At 47.0% G+C, this 24,680-nt stretch overlaps 1 protein-coding gene across 2 annotated transcripts; it reads right to left on the bottom strand.

The window, feature by feature from the left end:
• Nucleotides 1-2,726: 2,726 nt before the first annotated feature.
• Nucleotides 2,727-22,697, bottom strand: ptk6b (PTK6 protein tyrosine kinase 6b). 2 transcript variants are annotated; one of them, XM_085394654.1, is made up of 8 exons: nucleotides 22,118-22,697; nucleotides 13,506-13,627; nucleotides 12,891-13,051; nucleotides 12,597-12,762; nucleotides 10,510-10,671; nucleotides 9,131-9,312; nucleotides 8,899-9,052; nucleotides 2,727-4,058 (listed from the first exon to the last, which is right to left on the bottom strand). In XM_085394654.1, exons 1-8 carry the CDS (start codon nucleotides 22,522-22,524, stop codon nucleotides 3,883-3,885), a joined length of 1,530 nt encoding a protein of 509 aa, XP_085250780.1. In that variant the 5' UTR covers nucleotides 22,525-22,697; the 3' UTR covers nucleotides 2,727-3,882. The 2 variants fall into 2 exon arrangements, with proteins under 2 accessions (XP_085250780.1, XP_085250779.1); XM_085394653.1 differs by lacking the exon at nucleotides 2,727-4,058 and adding an exon at nucleotides 7,575-7,908 and having other exon boundaries at nucleotides 22,118-22,696.
• Nucleotides 22,698-24,680: the final 1,983 nt, after the last annotated feature.

Below are 24,680 nucleotides of genomic sequence, written 5' to 3'. Positions count from 1 at the left end.
AGAGAAGCCACAGAAGCGCGATCCCTCGTTTTCAGACGGGTCCGTGGACTAATCAGGAGAGCGCTATCAGGGGATGTCCGCTTTGGAGAAGCGCAGTGATATCTGTGAGGGCCTCACCTCCTACAGATATGAACGTAAACGTGAGGATTTGAAACTGATACCTGTACCCAACTGGAAACCAGTGCAAGGACTTTAACATGGGAGAGATATGGGAGAGCTTATTATTGTGGGTTAAAAGCCTTGCTGCAGCATTTTGGATCACTTGGGGGGAAGGAAGCCTTAGACAGACAAGAAAAGAGTGCGTCACAATAGTCTAACCAGGAGATGAAGGCGTGGACAAGCATCTCCATTTCACCTTTGGAGATGAGAGTCCTGAGTTTAGCAATACTTAGATGAAAAAAGCAGCAGCGGGTCACAGGCTTGATATGAGCATCAAACGGCACAGACTGATCAACAATGATCCCAAGATTCTGAGCGGCGGCTTTTATCGAGGCTGAGAAAGGACCCAGACGTTGACTAATTTGGGGCTTGATACTCTGGAGCATAAACATTGTCATCCAACATTAATGTCCTCACGACAGGATTTTCCAGCAGCTCACTCAAACAAAGATGAAGATGAAAATTAAAGACGATGCCTCTCAGTTCAGCGACAGAAGATGTCCTTCAGAAAGTTCAGAGGAAAACTGGAGCAGATTTCTGGAAACGTCTCCTAGAGAGCCAACCAGAACCTACCAAACCAGTCACATGACCTCAGTGCGCGCGCACACACACACACACACACACACACTAAAGTTCTCATACAGCAAAGAAATAGTGAGTCTTTGGTTTGTTGATCATCAGATTTTTTTAATTGATTTTGAAAAATGAAGAATGGTCTGATTTCAGAGTAAGCAGCGTCAGCCTCTCTCCTCACAGCTCTTCAGAAACTTATAAAACTCATATTTAATATACTGAGAGCAGCTCCTGAGACTGCGCTGCCCCCTGCAGGCCACAGATGGACACTACAGCTGCACCGTTACTTTCTAATCTTATGCAAATTGATTTTCTTCTTCTTTTATTCTCTGCATGAAATGTGTTTGTAAACAAAGTTCACATAGAAGAAAATATTATTCTGAGACGACAGAGCAGAGCTGCTGAAAGTGTTACAGAGCAGGAAAATGTCAGTAATATTACCAACGATGATGACCTACAACACAATCATTCGCTTTAAAAAGTGCATCACAGTGACAACAAAATAAAACCTGAAACAACGAGTGAAGCCCGAAAAAGTGCAGGAAGCATTTCTCAGCACCAGCCTCTCGAGCCTCGCTTCACTGCTGTGTTCGACGCTTCAGTTTGCTGAGTAAACGTTTGCAGCGTCGCCTCGTCAGGCCGCAGAGACTCAAACTAAAGCGGTTTGACAGGGACCAGGAACCTGCGACATTAAGGCATTTTATTACTTTTCCAAAGACACCGTGACTGCTGGGACCTCATTCCAGGCAGAAGCTTTGGTTTTGTCACACGTCCTGTTTAGTTTAATGTAAGTCACTTTCATTTAATTTAGGCTTCTGCATACTGGTACCTGAGGGCAGTAAGAGGTCAGATCAGAGGTCAAAGCGAGGCTATGAGTAGCTTCTAAACAGTGTTGGGAAGGTTACTTTTAAAATGTATTCCAATACAGAATACATGCCCCAAAATGTATTCTGTAACCTATTCCGTTACGTTACTCAATGACAGTAACGTATTCTGAATACTTTGGATTACTTAATATATTGTGGCGAGTTCAGACAAGGAGGAGACGGAGGTATCGTTTGGTCTTGCTTCCCGTGAGCTAGCCAGGGAGCACAGCCGTTTATTACATTTGCAGAAGAACACACTGCCACTAGCTAACTGCTCAGCGCGGCAACCACAACACACATAGGGCGCCCTCTGACCCCGGAAGGACACACCGTCGCAGCGAGAGGGCGTCACCTGTCACCATGGCAACATACACAAAACATAACTGTACAAGCAGAACCCCGAACAGCCCTGACCCGCTACAATATTATCATGCTTTTTACAACAACGTGAATGTACTGTTGCTGTGTGATTTATTACTATTACTGAAGGTCCGCGACTCCGAACTGTAGTAAAGGGACCTCTGACTAATGCTGGGCTCACACTGTGCGATTTTTGGCCCATTTTGAGCCGATTTTTGAGTCGTGCGATCGTTTTGGCGATCGGCCCGATTTTGGCCTTCATCGTGCGTCGTGCATCGTGTAGTATACGTGAGGTAACGAGAAGCGATTGACACCTCACGACCAGCTCCCGATCATCAATCGCTTGGTCGTGAGGGTGTCACCGCAGTTTGCCACACTGCGCACGCGCAAACACAAATGTCAGCGAAAAAGACGGCGTAGCACAGCAGTGCAGCGTGTGATCTGGACACAAGCGATGGAGGCACAACCTGTAGAACCATCCGAGCCCTTTCGATGTGGCCTCACAAAATTATCACGACCACAACAACCGTGAAAATAGTTGGATCGACACTGCTGCTCAATCACAGCTGCCTGACCAATGTTTTTCATTAGCAATTTAGCAAAGTTGATGGTGGTGGTGTGTCTGTGTGAGTGAAAGACGGAGAGGGAGAGCGAGCGACAGAATTTCTGTTATAACCTTCATTTTATGGACGCACAGTGTGAGCACTCAGGTCGCATCAGAGCATCGGGCCGTATAGTGTGAGACCCTGCATCGTGACCTATGAACTTCTAACCCCTGCGAGTCAATCGTACAGTTTGAGCAGGAGCTGAATCGCGCGACTGAAAAAATCGCACAGTGTAAGCCCAGCATAATACGGCGGGGTCCCTGTCGGCTCGTAGCCGAAAAATAGCTCTACTTTGTTGTGTGGGTCAACTTTTCTTGCGACAGACAGAGAGAGGCGTTGAAAGGCTGCTCCAACGGAACTTGTTGTTTTCGGAGGAAAACACGAACACAGCGTACAGTCGAGTCTTAATAGCTTACTTACAACTGGGCTCGTCAGGCACTCTTCTTGGCTGCAGTGGTTATTATTATATTTACATGCTTCCAGCTCCCGTTTTTGCTCGATGACTGCTCATACCTTTCCACTCCCCTTTTTCTCCCTCCTCGCGCTCACAGACACATAACGTGTATGGCAGTCCATTCTCCCTGCAACACGGACTACACTGCCCATGATGCTACATTCTTTAGAGCTATGCTTGTAGCATTCTGCCTGTTAGCTTAGCACAACAACAACAACAACAACGAAAAGGCGCTCTCTCACCCAGGAAACACGCGGAGAGAGAGAGCGTCGCCCTGTAACCATGGCAACCGTAACGCTGCCGCCTGGAACAACAGAACGTAGCTGTCAAACAAAACCCAAACAGTCCTGACCCGCGACAATATGAAACAGGAAAGTACCGCAGTGTAATCCATTTATTTCAACAAAGTAACTGTATTCTGAATACCACCTTTTTAAACGGTAACAGAATACAGTTACTCATATTTTGTATTCTAAATACGTAACGGCGGTACATGTATTCCGTTACTCCCCAACACTGCTTCTAAAGCATCACGTGAGGCGTGTGGTTTCATCTGTCAGCTCTGAGGAAAGCTCGTGAAACATGATTAATGTGATTAAAAACACTGACGGCTCAGTGTCTCGGCCGTCCTCCAGCTTCAGCCATGGAGGACAAAACAGATAAAACAGTTTGTGAACCCGTCTTTCGTCCTGCAGTAATCTGCAGATGATTGGCTCACTAAACTCGTTAGCTTATGATGGGAGCTGTTACCTAAACTTCTCTGTGCTCTCAGGGATGACCAGATGAAGTTTTGCAAGAAGACGAGCTTCAAAGAGTCCGTGTGTGTGTGTGTGTGTGTGTGTGTGTGTGTGTGTGTGTGTGTGTGTCACTCCAGCTCCTCTCGGCCCAGCTGGGCCTTCAGGGACTTGAAGTCGGGTCGGTCGGCCGGCTCGGCGCTCCAGCACTGGAGCATGATGTCATAGAGAAAGTCTGGGCAGTTGGGCGGTTGGGGCATCCTGTATCCCACGGTTACCTGCTGGTACACGTCCTGGTTACTGTAAGCTGAGGGAGGAGAGAAGTGATGAAGGTCAGAGGTCAAGTTTACTGAAAATCTGAATGCAATAACCTGCACGTGTGAGGCTGAGTATGCCATATAAAAGCTGACATGTTGTAAAACGCCTGTGCTCGTAGTCGGTGTAATAAACCCGATCACAGGAAGTCACCGTGCTCTCACCGGTTGATGATTTTTGCATTTGCTTCTCAGCTCACGTGCACCGCATTAAGACCACAGAGGGCAGCACCGACCGCCCTGCGATCTAGGAACTGAAGGAGCGCTTGGACCCACAGATGCTTCATGACGCTGGTTGATGAGAGGACATGATATGCAGAGTGTATTTGTAGCAGTTTGTCAGCATTAACAGGAAAATATCATATTTCACATGTTACATCACTTTGTGGAAACCTGCATTGGCCAATCATCTTTGAGGACTCTGAAGCGAGCAGACTGTTCATGGCGGTTACAACATCAGCAAACCTCAACTGCAAGGCTGGGACCTATCAGAGCTGCAGGGAGGTCCCAGTTAGGGGGCGGGGCATCAATGAGAAGGGACTGAAAGGATTCCAGTGTCTCTAAAGACAAGAACGCAGAGACGCTCTAAAGATTCATCAGCTGTTCATTCGAGCAGGTCTGACGGCCTCACCTCAGCCACAGGTGAGTCCTGGTAGGTGGAGCGAGACAGGCCCGTGCTCAGAACCTCGCCTGCAACAAGCCTGGTTTATGGTTTCAGCCCAGCCTCATAGCACAAACAGGCCTGTTCATGTTTATGGTAACGACTCATAAACAACGCTTCCTCCAGCTGCTCGTTGAGCCACGCCAGGCTGTGACCCTGTCAGGGACCACCGGCACAAACCGGGGATCTCTGGGTGCTTACTACGACACTATGGACATGCTGGCCTACCCTAAATTACAATAATTATAAATCTGAATAAAAAGAGACTTTCCCATGTTTGACTCCAAACATTATCACTCCCATTACTGGCAAAGAGCCACCACCAGCCCCTCCACACCCCCAGATTCCCTTCAAAAGTGGGAAATCTTCACTGGTAGCATGGACCTGAGGTAGGTCTGAGATCAGTCTGATGGAAAACCAGGAGGAAAACACCTGTCCAGGAACATAAACTGACACACAACACCTGCCAGTGCCGCAAGTCTGTCTGGAGTTCTGCGGGCCGGGTTTATTGAACCGGAGCCTGAAATAACCTGATGGTTAGTCAGGCACCTGCAGCCTGGATTACTAGCGCGAACTGGCAATGACCAAGCACAGTGAGCGGACTGATTTTAAAGTCAAAGCTCAGAATTTATTTACCATTGGTAGAAAAACATACGAGAATATGATGAAAATGACTCATTTAAACCCAAAGATGCTCACATGACAAACTAACATGCTCATTAATCAGTGATACAGCTGCTCATAAAGAACCCTCTGCAGTCCTCAAGGGTTTAGCTCCATTTTAACAACATCATGAAATGACACGATATCATGACGTGGTGGGGATGGAGGTGATGGTGGTGGTGGTGATGATGTTGGTGGTGATGATGGTGGTGGTGATGGTGTTGGTGGTGGTGATGTTGGTGATGATGGTGTTGGTGATAACGTTGGTGAAGATGGTGATGATGGTGGTGGTGAAGATGGTGATGATGTTGGTGGTGTTGATAATGTTGGTGAAGATGGTGGTGAAGATGGTGGTGATGGTGATGTTGGTGGTGGTGGTGGTGGTGATGGTGGTGATAACGTTGGTGAAGATGGTGATGATGGTGGTGGTGAAGATGGTGATGATGTTGGTGGTGGTGGTGGTGGTGATGATGGTGGTGGTGGTGGTGGTGATGGTGATGATGTTGGTGATGGTGGTGGTGGTGATGATGGTGTTGGTGATAATGTTGGTGAAGATGGTGATGATGGTGGTGATGGTGGTGTTGGTGAAGATGGTGATGATGGTGGTGATGGTGGTGGTGGTGATGATGGTGTTGGTGATAATGTTGGTGAAGATGGTGATGATAGTGGTGGTGATGAAGATGGTGATGATGTTGGTGGTGATGGTGTTGGTGATAATGTTGGTGAAGATGGTGATGGTGGTGGTGGTGGTGATGGTGGTGGTGGTGATGGTGATGATGGTGTTGGTGATAATGTTGGTGAAGATGGTGATGATGGTGGTGGTGATGAAGATGGTGATGATGTTGGTGGTGATGGTGTTGGTGATAATGTTGGTGAAGATGGTGATGATGTTGGTGGTGGTGATGATAATGGTGGTGGTGGTGGTGTTGGTGATGATGTTGGTGGTGATGTTGGTGATGATGGTGTTGGTGATAATGTTGGTGAAGATGGTGATGATGGTGGTGGTGAAGATGGTGATGATGTTGGTGGTGTTGATAATGTTGGTGAAGATGGTGGTGAAGATGGTGGTGATGGTGATGTTGGTGGTGGTGGTGGTGGTGGTGGTGGTGATAACGTTGGTGAAGATGGTGATGATGGTGGTGGTGAAGATGGTGATGATGTTGGTGGTGGTGGTGTTGATAATGTTGGTGAAGATGGTGGTGAAGATGGTGGTGGTGATGGTGATGATGTTGGTGATGGTGGTGGTGGTGATGATGGTGTTGGTGATAATGTTGGTGAAGATGGTGATGATGGTGGTGATGGTGGTGTTGGTGAAGATGGTGATGATGGTGGTGATGGTGATGATGGTGGTGGTGGTGATGGTGATGATGGTGTTGGTGATAATGTTGGTGAAGATGGTGATGATGGTGGTGGTGATGAAGATGGTGATGATGTTGGTGGTGATGGTGTTGGTGATAATGTTGGTGAAGATGGTGATGATGTTGGTGATGGTGGTGGTGGTGATGATGGTGGTGGTGGTGATGGTGATGATGGTGTTGGTGATAATGTTGGTGAAGATGGTGATGATGGTGGTGGTGATGAAGATGGTGATGATGTTGGTGGTGATGGTGTTGGTGATAATGTTGGTGAAGATGGTGATGATGTTGGTGATGGTGTTGGTGATAATGTTGGTGAAGATGGTGATGATGTTGGTGGTGGTGATGATAATGGTGGTGATGGTGGTGGTGGTGGTGTTGGTGATGATGTTGGTGGTGATGTTGGTGATGATGGTGTTGGTGATAATGTTGGTGAAGATGGTGATGATGGTGGTGGTGAAGATGGTGATGATGTTGGTGGTGGTGATGGTGGTGGTGGTGGTGGTGGTGATGTTGGTGATGATGGTGTTGGTGATAATGTTGGTGAAGATGGTGATGATGGTGGTGGTGAAGATGGTGATGATGTTGGTGGTGGTGATGGTGGTGGTGGTGGTGGTGGTGATGATGGTGGTGTTGGTGATGATGTTGGTGGTGATGTTGGTGATGATGGTGTTGGTGATAATGTTGGTGAAGATGGTGATGATGGTGATGATGTTGGTGGTGGTGATGTTGGTAGTGGTGGTGGTGATGGTGTTGGTGATGTTGGTGATGGTGTTGGTGATGATGATGGTGATGTTGGTGAAGATGGTGGTGGTGGTGGTGTGAGTCAGCTGCAGTCTTTGCGGACTCTCGGTGGTTCTGCTCTTTGAAGCGCGTCCTCACTGAAGAGCTCTGCAGTCGCTGCTCTGTGTCTGCCTCTCTGCTGCCTCTCTGCTGCCCCCCTGTGGCGCTCCATCTGTACTGCAGCAGTTCAGGGTTGTGCCGTCTCTAACTCATACGAGCTGCACTCCAGTTTGACCCTTAGTACCCTGAAGTCGGGCCGGTCGGCCGGCTCGGTGCTCCAGCACCGCTTCATGATTTCATAGAGAAAGTCTGGGCAGTTGGGCGGTTTGGGCATCCTGTATCCCAGGGTTACCTGCTGGTACACTTCCTGGTTACTGTAAGCTGAGGGAGGAGAGGAGGACAAGTGATGAAGAGTGCTTTGTGTTAGCTCAAATATCTGCAGAGCAGCTGAGCTGTGTCGGGCAGCAGCTCTGTAAACCCTCACCTTAGTGTGCAGTGCATCTCCATCACACAGTGACACGCCAACACGAAATCAGACAAACCTCACAAAGAAGTGCACCTGGACTCTGATCCCGCATAAAAACGGGTTTACCCAGAATGCACCGTTTGGTGAAGTTTTCAGATCAAACTTCAGGATACCAGCACTTCTCTGTGCTCCTCTGTGTCTGATAGATCATCAGAACTGGGCTCAGTCCTCAGACTGACGGGAGTCCTGCAGTGGGACTGAAACTGATCTGAGAGCAGTTTTTAATCACAGCTTAAATGTTTTTCATGTGGAGATCTGCTGGATTTATGTAGCTTTGGAAAAGCTGTAAGTGCCTCATATGTATGTGAAGGCTGTAATTCTGAATACGTAGACAGTATGAAAGTCAGATAGTGGGAGTGGTCAGCTGGCTCGCTCTGGTTATTTATTCTGGTTACTGCAGAGATTCATAAAGTCCACATTTATGCACGTTTAAGGAACTCACTTATCTCTTTTCCTTGTGCAAACCGGCCAATCGCATTCAAGCACACGTGGACTGTGACATGAGCAGAGTGTGCAGCTAGAGGGCTGCACGTGTTAATAAATACTGCACGAGCTGCGAGGTTGGGGGGAGGCCACCGTTTTTCACCAAGCGCTCCTTCAGCTCCTGAAACACAGCGATGCAGCCGCGGCGCTCGCTCAGCTGTTACAGTAAAGTTTAACGTGCAGGCGTCCCTGAGAGGATTTAAAGGTTACTCAAGTTAGCAGAAGTTAGTCTGACGTGTTCGCTGCATCCAGATGAGCAGAGTCAAGCTTTTGGGATAATCACGATTATTGTGATAAAGCTAAAGACACACACGTGACGATCAAGACATCAGTAATTGAATGAATCTCTCTCGTGGACTAACCTGGGTAAGGAACTCCTCCACGGGTGATGATCTCGTAGAGCAGAATGCCAAAAGACCAGACGTCGGACTTGATGGAGAACTTCCCGTGGCTGATGGCCTCGGGAGCGCTCCACTTGTAGGGAATCTTTTTGTCTTCTGAGATGTAAAACGGCTCCTGAAGGGAAAAACAAGACTCTGCCGTCAGAGCTGAGCCGTGCTCCACTTAGAGATCGACAGCTCCTCCTCCGCTTACCTTGATGACTCTGGCCAGGCCGAAGTCGGCCACCTTGCAGATGTAGTCATGTCCCACCAGGACGTTTCGAGCCGCCAGATCTCTGTGGATGCTGTTCATCTCCTCCAGATATGACATCCCATCAGCCACCTGGCCTCCCATGTCAACGAGGGATGCGACGTCTTGTATTTGGCCCTCTGGACCTGAGTGAGAGAACGATGCAGATGAAGTGAGTGCGCCGGTAAGTAAAAGGTCTGAGTTTATCGAACACCCATCTCCTGCTGCTGATTCAGTGGACAGTGGCCCCTTCCCTCCCCACACACAGTCTGACTGTCTCCCACTCGTCAAGCCCACCTGTTGAACAGAAGCGCCTCTCCACCCAGTCATGGAGGTCCATCGAGTTCCAGAAGCCCGACCACGGGTTCTGGAACTCGATGGTTCTAATTCTCCACCTGAACGTCTCTGGATCAGCAGATGGAGCTGCTCCACTGAACACCAGAAACTCCAAACCACCATCAGTACCTGCTCCAGATTTCATCCACTCAGCAGCTGTTACAGGAGCTCGGTGCTGCATTCACGAGCTCCCCTGAGGGTCGGATTTCACAGGTTGGAAATCGTTTCTCAGATTTAAGTGAAAATTGATCATGTGTTTGTATGTTGATGCTCAGCTGCGATTTCCTGACAGATAATGATTTAATATCGCTGTCTGCGTGTGGGGAAACTAGCTGTTATGATCATAATGAAATGTAAGCAGAAAAGAGTTGCACTAAGTTTCATTCTAAACAGAAGAAATAAAAAAATAGATATAAAAATGCAGTTACAGCGTTAAGGAGATTTTAATGAGATTAACGCCGACAGCATTAAAAAAAAAATCTAGGTGGGAGATATCACCAAAGGTGGTGGAGGATAACAAGGCTAAGGTTCTGGGGGACTTCGTGACACACAGCTGCTGGACGACCAACCAGACACGGTGACCGCCGCTGGGACAGATGTGGAAGATGGACAGATGGTTCCAGCGGTAAGAGGAGGGTCAGGAGCTGTAACCCAGAAACTGGGACCAGATCACAAACATGATGTCTCAGGAATATAAAATTGATCTCAGATATGTGAAATCTATATCTGAGATATAAAATCCATCTCTGAAATATCTCCCTCCCATACGTTTGTGACTTTGCTGAATATAAATATACGTGTGTAACTATCTGGCACGTTTCCAAGGCTTTGCAGCAGCTGGCAGTTTGACAGCTGTTTGTTTCCCTGAGAACAGACAGAGAGCGCCCCCTGCTGACCGCCCGCTGAGCTCGATGCTGAGGCTGTAACCATAATCAAAGCCCTCGCTGTCCAACGTTACACAGCACACTGAACTCTGATCTTTCACTGGAAACAAAGCTGAGGTTTACTTCTGAGGAACTTGAGCAGGCTGCCCTTCTCCATCAGCTCGGTGATGATGTAGTACGGCATGGTCGCCGTGCACACGGCGAACAGCGAGATGAGGTGACGGTGGCGCAGGCGCTTTAGGATCTGAACTTCCCCGTGAAACTCTTTGTGGTTCAGCTCCGAGTCTGAGAGCAGGACAGAAATAAAAAGGCGAAAACAGACAGACGAGAAAAGAGGAAGACGGGTGAGAGAAATGACCTGAAAGGCACAACAACTGTACTCAAAGGTGGAAAACATGACACTGTAATTATAAAGAGAAATGTGCCTCTTGTCTAGATTGTTGTTGGATAATAACAAAGACTGTATTAAAAAGATGATCAGCACGACGCTGGTGGATCATTCAGCATGTTACTGAAGGACCAGTTAATGACTGGGGTATACGAAGACATTTAGAGGGAGGCGCGCTGAGATTTCGGAGACCCCTCTCTGAGAAATGCTCGGCTCCGCCTGAGCCGGATGTTTCAGGAAGATTTCTCTTTCCTGATTTTGAAGCTGAGCTTTGAAAGCCTCACTGAGCAGCATCTCAAATTAAAGTCCTGAGAGCCTGACCCTTACTGTATCGTTGCTGTAGGGCTCAAACATTTAAATGTACCGTATGCAAAGCAGACAACAGCGGGAAACAGCCGGTTGTTTCCATGGAAAGTACTATTGGATAGTTTGCCCAGCTTATCATGGAGACCAAACACCAAACACGAGCTCTGCTTTAGAAACGTGGCGCTGGTCTCCCGCAGCATCGCTTGCATATGCAAACCTGCGGAGCGTGCGAGCGCCTCTTTCTTTGTGATGCTGTTTGAACCGATCCTCGGAAAGAGCTCGAGTGGCTCGTCGATGTCGCCCTGAAGTGCCTCTCACTGTCAGCTGACCAATCACAGGCCGGCCCGTCCTCATCTCCTGCAGCCCCTGCTTCACGGCACGGAGCTGGTTTAGAAACGGATGCATGACAAGACTCAAGCGTCTAATGTCACCATAACTTTGCATATTTCTATCATCTTTGTTTCAGTGTTTTAACCTGAAACATCAGCTGCAGGTTCCAGAACAAGAACATTTCTAACGTGCTGAGAAGTTCACCTGCAGCTCAAAACCTGCCCGGAGTCACTCATGCCAGACGTTTCACACTTTATAACTCAAGCGGGAGCCTGCTCCCGCGCTCCTGCTCCCGCGCTCCTGCTCCCGCGCTCATGCTCCCGCGCTCATGCTCCCGCGCTCATGCTCCCGCGCTCATGCCCTCACGTGTAAACCTGCGTCGGGTGTCCTTGCGCCCCGCGTTGAGCTGATCAGGCTGACCTTCGGATCACGTTTAAAGTCAGGTGACGCGTTTTTATTGCGGCAGCCTGTAATTCCGTCTCTTTCAGCCTGTACGCCGCCATTATTCACACGCCGGGTGAGTTTCCACGCTGGGGCCCTTTCCCACTTTCTTCCTATTTTGGCCACACTACATTGTTACTCTTGGCCTTGCAGGTGAGATGCGGGCACTACGGTAACCCTGCAGGTTCAGAGGCTCCGACTGCGGCGTGACGCACATTTATCCGATGCCCAGGAACGAGACCGGGCCTGTGGTCCAATCACATCGAGGGAGGGATCTACAGCTGGAAGAAGACGCATTTCTGGAGCCGCAGACTATTTGATGACTTTTTTGTCTTTTATGTCCACCTGAGTGTAATTTTCTGTGGGTTTTGGGTTGTTGGATGGACAAAAAACAAAACCAACTTGTGTGTCTGTGAAAGCATCAGAGGCATCGTTCAGCATGTGTTCACATTTGTCTTTGAGTTTCTCTCCATCCTTATGATGTCTTATTGGCCGGAGGTGCTGCTGTTTCCGGAGGAAGGAAAACTCTCACTTCCTCATGACAGAAATAAAATTCTTCACCGTGTGTTTCGTTTGTAATGTGCTGTCTGCATGAGGGTCAGCGTGCTGTCCTCAGTGTTTCCACAGCCGTGTTTAATGTTTTCAGTCATGTTACAGCACTGAATGAAAGGCGGGGGGCGGGGCTAATGACGGCTTGAAAGCGTTTGAGCAGACTTGTGTTTGTGAGCAGCAGAAAATAAAATACCGCTTTTCAGGATCTTGATGGCGACGCTGATGTGGTTTTTCCAGCGGCCGCGGTAAACATCAGCAAAGAAGCCGCTGCCCAGCTCCTCCTCCAGCGTGAACTCCTCCTTCGGGAGCTCCCACTCGTCCACCGTGAAGTGGTTCAAATCCTGGGTTTCTGGCCTTTTCTGATGGAGGAAACAGAAGCGTGCACCTCAGACATTCACATCCATGCAAAACTAAAGGCTGCTCCCGGCCAGCGGCCCCGTCACACAGACAAGAGGAGCGAATAAATGATGGCGGTATGAAGACTCACCTTCTTGCAGGGCTTGCCCAGCTGGCCGGTGGTGTTGAGGCTGTTGGCGCAGTAAAAGTCGACCACGTCGATCAGCGAGCTGAAATGATGCTTGGGCTCGATGTGGAAACCATCATCTCCTTGGTGGATCTTGAAGTGCTTCACGCGGCTGCCGGATCGCACTACAGGAAGACGGACGGAGTCAGAGACGAGTCTCAACAGGACACGAGACCTCATTTTTATTGCTACGGTTATTTTTTATTTCTGCTGTCATGACCTCAGAAAACAGAAACTAAACATCAGTGGAAAAAGCACAGCTCTCAGTGATAATCTCAGTTATAATGAACACTGCAGCGCCGGCTGCAGAAACGATTAACCAATCAGCTCCCTGATGAACCCAGAGACTCACCTGGCTCAGGTGAAAAAGTGTCAAAATCACAGCCCGTTTAACGCTGTCTCTGCTAGGCCTGGTTTTTATTGGCTGATTCAACCTGTTACCTGTCGACAGTATCCACCTTTGGAGCACATGTTCACTGCATCATCTCAGTGCTGACATGAGGAGGATTCGTTAGAGCCTCTGTTGGGGTTTTCTGTAGCCCCTCCTCGTGCTTGTAAAGGCCCTCCCTGTCCACTTACCTGACAGGACGTATCCGATGTCGTCTTTCTCGCTCTGCCGGACGAGGAAGGCTCCCTCTTCGTTTCCTGGGGCCATCAGGTGATTTTGGGCCTCGAAGCGGCTCAGCTTCCCATAAAACCATCTGGATCGAGACAGAAAGATAATTATCAGGAGCTCGCTGTGCAGGTTCAAACCTTCCGCCTGATGTTGTACAGCACGGACAGATGCTAGCTAACATTGGGCTCTCATTAAACCTGCGGCAGTGACCTGAGGCTGAAAGCTCAGTCAATTAAAACATGTCTTTAAAGAGGAGAGGATGCATGATTCCTCTGCAGTCTGTCGTCACAGGTTCAAATCTGCGACCATAACAATGAACAGAAGTAAACAGTCAGAACTACCGTCCACGTCCAACCACAGTGACAACAGTTTCCGACGGCTTTGTTTGCATCATTTGCATCTTTTCATTTTTACGGTTGCAGATTTGACTCTGTGGTAATAAAGAGTGCAGACAAAGACACTCCTGTTTCAGCTCATTGAGGTCTGCAGCATTCGTTCATGCACAGCTCTCTGAGCTCTGCACTTCGGACCGTCGCAGCCGTTCAGTTGGAGATTTGCTGCTGCGCTTGGATCGTTGTCCTGCTGATGAGCCAGTTTGGTCCAGGCTGTGGGACAGACGGCCTCACACTGACTCCAGCACACAGTGGTACAGAGGAGTCCACGGTCCGCCGAGGTGGTGTTTGGGTTCCTCCTTTGTACAGATGCAGCTTTACAAACCTAAGCCGTGCTCCTGCAGCACTTCCAAACAGCTACAGTCATTCAGTTTGTTTCCAACTGTGTTGTCATGCCCTTTAACCTACTCCTGTGAGGACTGTTGTGTTAACACATCTGAATGTTTCAGACCTGCACACTGCAGAAACCTCTGCTTCATGCTGTGGGCGTGGAGAGGTGGCCTTAGTTTCTCACTTGACTGAGTTAAAAATTTACACAACAATAAATTTTAAACTCCTGCAGGATGTAAACACTTGAGATGAGGTGTGTCAGTTTACTGTTTGGACCGGACCCTGGTGTTTATTATTACCTTCTTATTATTCGAAAGATTCAGGAAAACAGAGTTTGAGTAAAACTATGTTTGGGTTGTAACGTAGAGTTCGGTGGTCTTAAAGAGGCATCGCTATGAGCTGGATTGTAGAGACTGAGCACCTCCTCCAACAGCACCCCGTGTTCTTAAAGTAAACAGCTTTACAAAATAAAACGACCGCGCTCGTCTGAGACCGGACGATACTGGAGACAGCTCCTTCTTCTTCAGTGTTTAATGGCAGCTGGTCCTTGTACATGCAGTGCTGCCATCTTCTGTCTTACACTCTTAAATCTTATTGCTTATTCCTGCGTCTTTCAGGATCTTACAAAGCTTCAAACGACGCGTCGACTATTAAATTAAATTTTGATAGTCGACTAATCGTGGCAGCCCTAGTAAACCGAACCGGTCCTAGCACTGAACCCTGTGGAACTCCATAATTAACCTCAGTGTGTGAAGAGGACTCTCCACTTATCGAACGCTGCCCCGGTCTAACATGCCAAGCACAGAGATGAGTGTGCGTGCTGATTTTTCCCCATCAGTAAATGCTGTGATGGCAGCGAGCTAAGGCGAGTAACTGACATTAACTTTCTACAGTAACAGCTAACTGTAACTTTGAGCTCGATAGCATCGTCAATCAAAACTGCTCCCAGCAAACACAGATGTTTACGTCAGCGCTGCAATTTCCACCAACCAAACAACTTCTACTGTTACAACTTGCACATTACTTTTCTCAGTTTATATACGCCAACTTTTTGGAAGTTACATGTCTACTTTTTAATGCACAGGTACAATCACACAATCTGCACTCTTCTAATGATTCTAGATATTCTTAACTATTTAAACATCGTTCAGTATCCTGCTCTGTTTGCACACTACAACCTGGGTTTGCCACTTATCTGTAATTTAATCTTAATAACTGTGCAGTACTCTGCTTTGGTAAATACCGGTGTCCTGTCCTGTTTGTATGTGTTTTTTTGCAACCAAATTTCCACTTGTGGGACAATTAAAGGATTATTCTATTCTATCATGTCCAGGTGAGCTTTACCGACCCACAGGTATACGGTGTACACACTGCTCCCTGAGCTGCTGGACAACATACATGGCATACAGCAGGGTCATGTGACAGAGCCTGCGTTTGAGCTGCACAGACACTCCAGCAGAAGGATGATTGCTGATCGTGTAACAGCTGCCTGGGCCACTGACGGGCCCTCACATTGAACAGTGTTTGATATCAGCTAGGATTTGATTTCTAAACATTTTGCCACTGGCTGCATTCAATTTAGCTTCTTCCAGTTTCTCAGTGTTGGGAAAGAGTTCACCACGATCATTTACTGGAACCTTTAATGGATCTGAGCCAAAGCTGATCCAGTTTGAATGGCCTCTGCTTTCTGTTCAGTCAGCCAGAAAAGCGAACAGTACTTTCTGAGGTGAGAATCGGCCTTTAGGTTTGGACCGAAACTTTCCGAGATTCAAGCGAGACATTTTTTATTTGATTTGTTCTGAGTCTGATTAAAATAACCAGGACATGAATCAATAATGAAACTGATGTTTGGCTGCAGCTCTGCTAGGAAAAACCAAATAAACCACATGAGTGAAAATATGCTGCTCAGCTGCGAGCTGGAAGGCTTTGCCGAGGAATGATAACCTAAATTTGTACACATGCCGTTCATGCTTTAAACAAAATTATCTATTCATGTCCACATGTTGTGTTCCTTTCACACTCTGGTTTGGACTGCATGCTGTTTGACCTCACGGCTCTAAGCTTTGGCTGTGAAACATTATTTAATCTGAGAGCCGTGTGACAGTTTCAGGTTTTAAAGGTCGCACATCTTTGCTTTGTGCCCTTGCAGGATATAGTGATGGTAAAGTCAGTACTGAGGGTTTATTGGGAGAGCAGAGAAGCTCTATAATTAAACGGAGCAGCTGGTGACATACGGGAATAGCCACACTTTGCACACTTCCCATTCTGCTGAAGCAATAAACTGTGAGTGAGAACGGCAAAACGAGAAGTGGTGAGCTGACCGTCGGTGTGTGCGTCCCAGTTTGCATCACAGCTGAAACACAAACACGGGCTGGTGTGATGTAAAGCTGTGACATTTCTCATGGTGCTCACAGCGTACGGCTCAGTCAGGATCAATAAAGCTGCCGCAACCACAAAAATAAACGAGCAGCACAAAGTGCGACGTTATAAAGACGAGCAGCTCGCTGGGGTTTTATCACACTGTAAATAGAAGATGGATGTAACTTGTTTATACGTTCACATTTTGAAGTCTCAGTCCATTTCCAAAGGTGAACACGTTTGGATGAGTGGGTGGAGCGCTAGGTTATCAGCTGATGCTATCTGGGGCAGCACAGACTCTATGGGAGCATCACTCGGACACCTGCTGATCCATAACATCCAATCAAAATACTAGAATTTCACTCTGCAAACTTGGAGCTCCGCCTTCTTGGATGTGCTGTTAGTACTGTAACCTCACAGCAGCCATAATACTGGTCACATGATGTCATTAATAACTCAGAGGTCCGACTAAAAGCCTAGCAGACAGCTAACAGCTACAGCCGCCTGTGTCACCTCCACCTGTCAGTCAATGAGGCCACGCCTCATTAATGCAAACTCGAAGAACAAAATATCTCCAGGGACCAACAAGTTTGTGCATCAGGCTGCAAACATGTTTGTTTCTGCTGCAAAGTGTTAACATGAGAGACTCGCTGGAGCCCCTGCTGGACGTTACAGAAACTGCAGCCTTTGAAGCTTCAGTTTTTGTGTTTTTTAAAAGGTCAAAAACATGATAAACAGCATCCAAATATTCATATCAAATGTTAAAAAGCTGAGCATTAATAACATTTAACCTTCATAATGTGAACTGTTCATTTTTTCATCTAAAGCAGAGCTGTCAAAATCCAGTCCTCGAGGGCCGCTGTCCTGAAGCTTTTCCAAAGCTGTCCCAACACGTCGGCTGCATCCTCCGGAGGCCGCATTTGAAGGCCGATTACGTCACAGCCAGGCGACGAAGGCTGTCCCAAGTTGTCGACTATTTCAAATGCGTCCTCCTTTTCCCTGAATTTGAAGGATGGGTCAGGTGTGTCCTCACACCTCACCCAAATTCCAGTTTCCAACAATGGCGGCGCTACTAAGTTTTAAAATTATTCTCATTAATCTTTCTGGCCGCAAAATAAACTTTTAACATATATTAAGGGGAGAAAGTAGCTGTGTAAACATCAAATATCTGCTCAGTTTATCAAGACATCGCATATTTGCAAAAGTGTGCGCCGACGTCTTTGGAGACGTCTGTTACCCACCCGCTCGATAGCGAGCCGGGGGGTTCAATGGTCACTCCAGCCGGCGAGAGCAGCGGACTCCCGGCTTCATCGTTTTCAGACCCCCGCTGTCTTTCGCTACTCAGGTTAAACATGATATACGTCACTCGGAGAAATTAAAAATGTAATTGTTTGCCTTTTTTCAGTGTTTTGTTTGTTCCGGAGTAAATCGGTTTGGCTGAGATCAAAGTTATTAGATTATTAGATTAAATAAAACTTTATTAATCCATCGGGTGGGTTCCTCCGGGATTTTCACACAGCTGAATAAACGTCAAACAGAAAACTGATTAAACAGAAGAGTGAGACGGTCGAGAGTTTCCTCCAGTGTCCTGTTATATTTTAGACAGCACGGAGCAGACGGCGAGTTTATTAAACTCCACCCACACAGCGGTGACGCAGATCTGAAGGCTGGACCGTCCCATTTCACAGCCTCGCACTTCCGGCCTTCTCGGTCTTCGAAGGACCCGGCCCACATAGAACGCGAAGGCGGGCCCTTCGAAGGACGCAGCCGACGTTTTGGGACACGGCTCATGTGTCCCTGCTGCAACACACCTGGATACAATTAGTAGGTCATTACCAAGACTATGGAACCTGACTGCATGCCGAGGTGGCAACCCCGAACCCTACTCAAGTAAATTTAAATATAAGTGTTTGTAAAAAAGTACTTTTATTGCACCGTGTTCAGTCAGTCATGAGCTGCTGTAACATGAATGAAGTGGCTGAACTGCACCTCAGCATGCGGTTCTGTAGAGTCGGGCTAATGACCTACTAATTGTATCCAGGTGTGCTGCAACAGGGACACATGGAAACGTTTCAGGACTGCGGCCCTCGAGGACACCGGTGACCTAAAGCGTCTGATTAGCGGGGCTGCTGTTTAACCCCCCATGCTGACTGCCTGCATCTTTTCACAGAAGTGACAGGAAAGCAGAACTTACAGAAACTTCCACTGTAAACAGGACGCACATGCACACTTCACTGCAGTAGAAAACAACCGTTTGACTCCCAAAGTGTCTTTTTACAGCGCTCTGCTTCACTGCTTACCTCAGTTTTACTAATGCGATAAAGGATAAATGTGTGATAAAGGTTAAAGGAAGCGTTTACAGTGCTGCGAGTTCCTGGCAGGTAGGTGGACAGTGTGGACTCTGGCTGATAATAAAGGTGTTACACTGAAAAAAAGGCCATGTTGGATTTACTTGATTCAATAGTGGCTCAGGGGGTTGGGAATCGCATCTGTAACCGGAAGGTCGCCGGTTCGATCCCTGAGCTCTCTGTCCTGGTCGTTGTGTCCCTGGGCAAGACACTTTACCCTACTTGCCTACTGGTGTTGGCCAGAGGGGCCGATGGCGCGATATGGCAGCCTGGCTTCTGTCAGTCTGTCCCAGGGCAGCTGTGGCTACAACTGTAGCTGCCTCCACCAGTGTGTGAATGTGAGAGTGAATGAATAGTGGCATTGTAAAGCGCTTTGGGTGCCTTGAAAAGCGCTATATAAATGCAATCCATTATTAATAGTGGACATTGGTTGCACGCAAACAAACAAACAAGTTAAATCAACACAACTTATTCATATTCAATAAATTTTGTGTTCATAAAAGGCGATTGAAACATGTTTAGATGGAGTAAGTTGAGCTCTTGGAATATTTTAATCCTCCACAATGTCATTTTATTTCAACACTATTCAATAACTTTTAACCCAGTACTAGTTGGTCACTTAAATACTACACGTTGTCTTCATATTACATAATGTTCAACAAAGTCTAGAGTCTGGTTACCATAAAAAGTGAATGGATCTACAACAACTACCATCCTGGTCTTTATCCTGGTTGCAGGGGGGCTGGAAATAACCCTGAAGTGATAGTTACAGGGCAGGGTACACCCCGGACAGCTCACCAGTCTATCACATAGAGACAAACAACCCTTTGTGCCAGATTGTGGGTTTGAACCAGGACCTTCTTACTGGGAGACAGCAGCACTAAGCACCATGCCACCAATACAGGCTCATCAGAAGTAGGAAAGCTATGATTTCAAGGCTTGATGCAGAATTTTCTTTACGTTTTTGCCCTTGACAGGTTAAACCACAGTAAGCAGCAAACACGTGGTGGGTGTGTAGTTGTCTGCCTCTTATAACTCCAGTGATTTTCCTGCAGTTTGACATCTCATGTGATTTTGCGAATTTCATGAGTCCAGCAACGAACCACTCTTACTAGATTGTATGATGTCATCTCAACAAGAACAAATTAAGTTGCTGAATTTCATGCAGATGCTACATGATTTAATTACGTTCACCATAGAAACATGGAATTATTTAGTTCAAATTACAAGTTTGGATCTTATGCATGTAACAACCACCCAATTTGATTTTGGAGGTCGACTCACGAAATTCACAAGATCACATTAGATGTCAAACCACAGGACAATCAGTGGGGTTACAAGAGGAAGACAACCACACCACGTGTATGCTGTTACTACTTCTTATGGTTTAACTTGTCAAGGACAACAACATAAAGCATCATCAAGCATAGCTTTCCTACTTTTGTTAAGTCTGCATTGACACATTAATGCCATGGTGGTTCGTGCTGTTGCCTCAGAGCAAGAAGAGCCTGGGTTCAAATCCACAGTGTGGTGAAGTTTGCAGTGGGTTCTCTCTGTGTACTCTGGTTTCCTCCACAGTTAAAAGTCATGCAGTTGTAAGGGTAACTGGTTATTCTAAATTACCCAAAGGTGTTGAAGTGCAAATGGTGTTTGTCTCTGTATGATTGACTGGCGACCTGTCCAGGATGTACCCTGTCCCTCTTGCCCTATCACTTCCGCAGCCCAGATAAAGCTAAGAAGATGGGTGGATTGGAAGTTGCTGTAAATCCATTGATTTCTTTTGGTTGAACATTACGTAATATGAATACAACATGTACTACAGACATAAGTTACCTTTCATTCATTCAACAAGATTATCATTGGTGTAACAAACAAATACTTTACTAGTTCGTGTAACAAGACTGACTTTTGATGTGCCAAAGTGTTTAAACAAGATAAGACGGATTTAAATACATTTAATTAGACTAACGTGGTGCAAACATGTTGATTGAACAAAAGTCAAATTAATTGAATGTTAATGTTAATATTATGTTAAACCTACACACATATATCGTGTTGACACAACACAATCAAGATGGATTAATATAACATGATTTGTTTAGATGGAATATAAGTGGCAAGATAAAATTACGTTCATCCAATGAATTATTTTTTGAGTGTAATGTAACAACCACCCAATGTCCTTTTTTCGGTAAACCAAAAAAAGTAGAGGCGGCTACTCGACTTGACTGAGGCGGACGTCTTCCTCAAACCAAAGCGCGCGAGACTGAAATCCCGGTGTCGCGGGATTTAATATTGCGATATTATTGACTTCACTCAAACATGATATGAACAACTTAATCTAGCTCTGCATATTATGTAGTTTCTACACTATATAGTTACACTTAACGTTAAAGCATGAGGCACTTGTGTTAAATACACGATGCTTACATAAATCCACGAGCTGGCCAGCCCCCTTTTTTCAGTGTACACATCCTGATTTATGCATCTGCAGCTGGAGGCACAGCAGCCTCGTGAACATAATAAAAAACGTGATTCTGAATGTGAATGAATTTCTGCCTTTAAGCTGGAAATCTTCTAGCTTTCCTGTCAACACCTTTACCTGTTCAGTGACATATTAATAGGAAATTACTGTGACACGTTTTCAAAGTATACACTGAATGTACTTGTACATTCTTGAAATACCACTCTGCTGCACTGCGTCACATTTCCAGTGTAAACATTTAGAAGCTTGAGTGTCTTCCTGTTGTACTGACTTTATGATGAATCATATGATGCTGTGTAAATAAAGGTGCCCCAGTGTGGAGGTCATTAAATCCCCTGCAGCTGCCTGCAGCATTAAATCAAATCATGGATGATTTTACTGCCGCACTTTGTGCTGAAGCCTTGCTCCTGTTGGGTTTGAGTGTAAACTCTGAGTTGGACAGGAGAGGCTCACAGATGAGACACCTGAGCTGTCTACACTCGGGGCTGGATCAGGTGTGTTACCCCTGAAACGATCCTGGAAATGTCCTACTCCCTCTAAACACCTGCTCTACTACAGACACGCCGCTCACGTGCTTCTGTCTATCGCGGACACCGGGATGGCCCTCGGAGCTCCGAGGTCAGAGCTGCTCTCTGGGAGCCGTCAGAGGAAGCTGCACTCACGGCTGCACGTTGATGGACTCTGCCCTCGCCAGGTAGTTGTTGGGGACGATGCCCTGCGCCACGACGTGCCCGTTGCGGTCGATCTTCCGCGCCGTCCACCAGTCTCCGCTGCGGCTGACCACCCTGAACAGGTCTCCCTCCTGGAAGGACAGCTCCTCCTGGTGCCGGGACTCGAAGGGCCACATGGCCGTGTAGATGCAGCTACCCTCGGAGGCGGTCTCCTTCGGGGGCTTCGGGGGCGGCGTCGGGGCCTGGGGCTGCTCCCCGTCGCTGCAGGTCCCTCTCCGTCCTCCTCCATCCTCTTCTTCACCTCCTGCTCCCGCTGGCTGAGGAGCCTTCTTGCCCGTGAGAATCCTCTCCCACAGTGACTGCAGGCAGGGGCACGCTCTGCGCAGACACTCACCCATAGGTGACCACGAACGGCTCCGCGCGCGCTGTGTGTCTCCGCAGCTCGGCTCAGTCAACCCGCCACACCTGTCCGACAGGTGCAGAGCAGGGAGCGCGGAGAATGTCGGGAACGGTGCGGTGAAACTGTACTGGGCGAGCCCACGGAGGGACTTCCTTTAGTTACAGAAACCACGGGAGCCCCGCCCCCAGAGGGTGTCATCAATCTGTTCGTGCGCTCTCTCTCTCTCTCTCTCTCTCTCTCACACACACACACACACACGCACACGCACCGGGGTTTTACAGGTAGGCAGGTGTCAGCGGAACCAGTTGACTCCGCCTCCATTCCAACCGCAGGACAGGACGTGGTGACGTTTTACTTCAGTGACAGGTGTCGACACATCAGCGCTCAGCTCGCGGGTTACAGCAGAACACATTTGTTGGTGCCAGTTCAGGCCCACATTATTCCAGATCTCGATTCAAACAAAGAGGAAACAAGGCAACTATCCCAAAATGTAAAGAACCACATTTATTTACTTTGTATTAAAAATGTAGAAGATGATTATTAGTTTTCTCGCTGATCAAAGGAAAACGTTTTATTGCCGTTGAAGCGCTCAGAGCAGCTTTTTGCTCGCTGCTTCTGCTATTTTGACATTTTCCTCCGTGTCATCACTATAATCCCAACTATCAGATTCAGGCTCCAAAATGTTGAGATGACTTCAAACCTGAACAGGGCAGGGGGATGAAGCGTTTGGAGCTCATCTGTACGTTTACACCTTGAAGCATCCTGTTGATATCATATTCTCTTCAGTCTCTGCTCCAACATCATGTGTCTTATTCCTCCCCACGCTGCCGCGTCTGTATCAGCTGTACCTGCAGTAGAGGGAATCTACACAGAGCCAAGCTTTGCAGCGTTCCCCACCTCTCTGTACCGCGGTAAAGTGAGCCGTCATTTGTGAGCCGCGGTCAAGCCAGCCGCCTCTTATCCGCCGCATAAATTTCCTTGCGCTTTTACACCAGTCTTTACGGTAGCGCCTTTTCGCTTCATGTGCCGATTGAAAGCCTATACCCGCGCACACGTGCGCGCGCGAACAGTCGCACGCACATGCGCGCACACAAATTACAATGAAACAGCCCGATACAGTCAATACAATTATGGAAATGTCAGAAATTCATTAAAAATCATCCTGAGTAGTTGATGTCCAACTTTCAACACATCCCTCCTCTGGGACACCTACTGTACCTGTGTGCCAGGTTTCAGCCAGATTCACTGTAAAATTACTCAGAAATTAAAGGACATTTATATGCAATTCAATACAGCCAATACAATACAATTATGGAAATTTCAAAAATTCATTAAAAATCATCCTGAGTAGTTGATGTCCAACTTTCAACACATCCCTCCTCTGGGACACCTACTGTACCTGTGTGCCAGGTTTCAGCCAGATTCACTGTAAAATTACTCAGAAATTAAAGGACATTTATATGCAATTCAATACAGCCAATACACTACAATTATGGAAATTTCAAAAATTTATTAAAAATCATCCATAATAGTTGAGGTCCAACTTTCAACACTTTCTTACTCTGGGCGTCCTACCGTACCTCTGGGCCAAGTTACATCTCAATTCACTGTAATCTTTATCAAAAATTGAAAGAACAATTATATGTCAATGCTGGATGTGTGTCCTTTCAAAGTGACACTAAATAACAGAACTCAGGCACATCAGGGAATAATCCAAAAGGCGGATTTATTAAACAAAAACAACATACAAAATATCTCTAACCCATACTACATAACCTAAAAAGAAACAAAGGGACACTTAGAAGCACAAGGAAACAATACTGAAAGGGCAAGAGACACAGTCCAAACATAATCCACAACTAAAACACCAAAAGAACAAGTCATCCCACATAGCAGACGGGTCTTGCCTGGATCTGGTGTCAAGCCGGCACTGCTGGCTGACTTCTGGCATGGTAAGATGGCACTGTTTATGTGATGGCATGCCACATTTGGCCTGATTGGGTGAATGTGACATGTTGTATAGAGCACTTTGAGTAATATGGGTGAGTAAAAAAGCGCTGTATAAGAATCAGTCCATTCACTGTCTGAACAGAGTTTCGTCATGTTACTTTTGCACTATTATGTTCCAGCACATGTTGTTATTACATGGCTTAC

The sequence above is a fragment of the Rhamphochromis longiceps genome, linkage group LG20 (assembly GCF_057381845.1).
Source record: "Rhamphochromis longiceps isolate RC_006_pf linkage group LG20, R_longiceps_female_GT1.1, whole genome shotgun sequence".
Taxonomy (NCBI): domain Eukaryota; kingdom Metazoa; phylum Chordata; class Actinopteri; order Cichliformes; family Cichlidae; genus Rhamphochromis; species Rhamphochromis longiceps.
The sequence above is the reverse complement of the archived record's forward strand: the minus strand, read 5'-3'. Positions and strand labels throughout refer to the sequence as shown.

Excerpts from the sequence above, each read along its gene's own strand:
- ptk6b (XM_085394653.1), bottom strand. The coding sequence starts at position 22,524 with ATGGGTGAGTGTCTGCGCAGAGCGTGCCCCTGCCTGCAGTCACTGTGG. Across the intron at positions 13,052-13,505 it reads CATCGGATACGTCCTGTCAG|TGCGATCCGGCAGCCGCGTG; the intron begins GTAAGTGGACAG and ends GTCTTCCTGTAG. Across the intron at positions 10,672-12,596 it reads CATCAAGATCCTGAAAAGCG|ACTCGGAGCTGAACCACAAA; the intron begins GTATTTTATTTT and ends TCCTGCTCTCAG.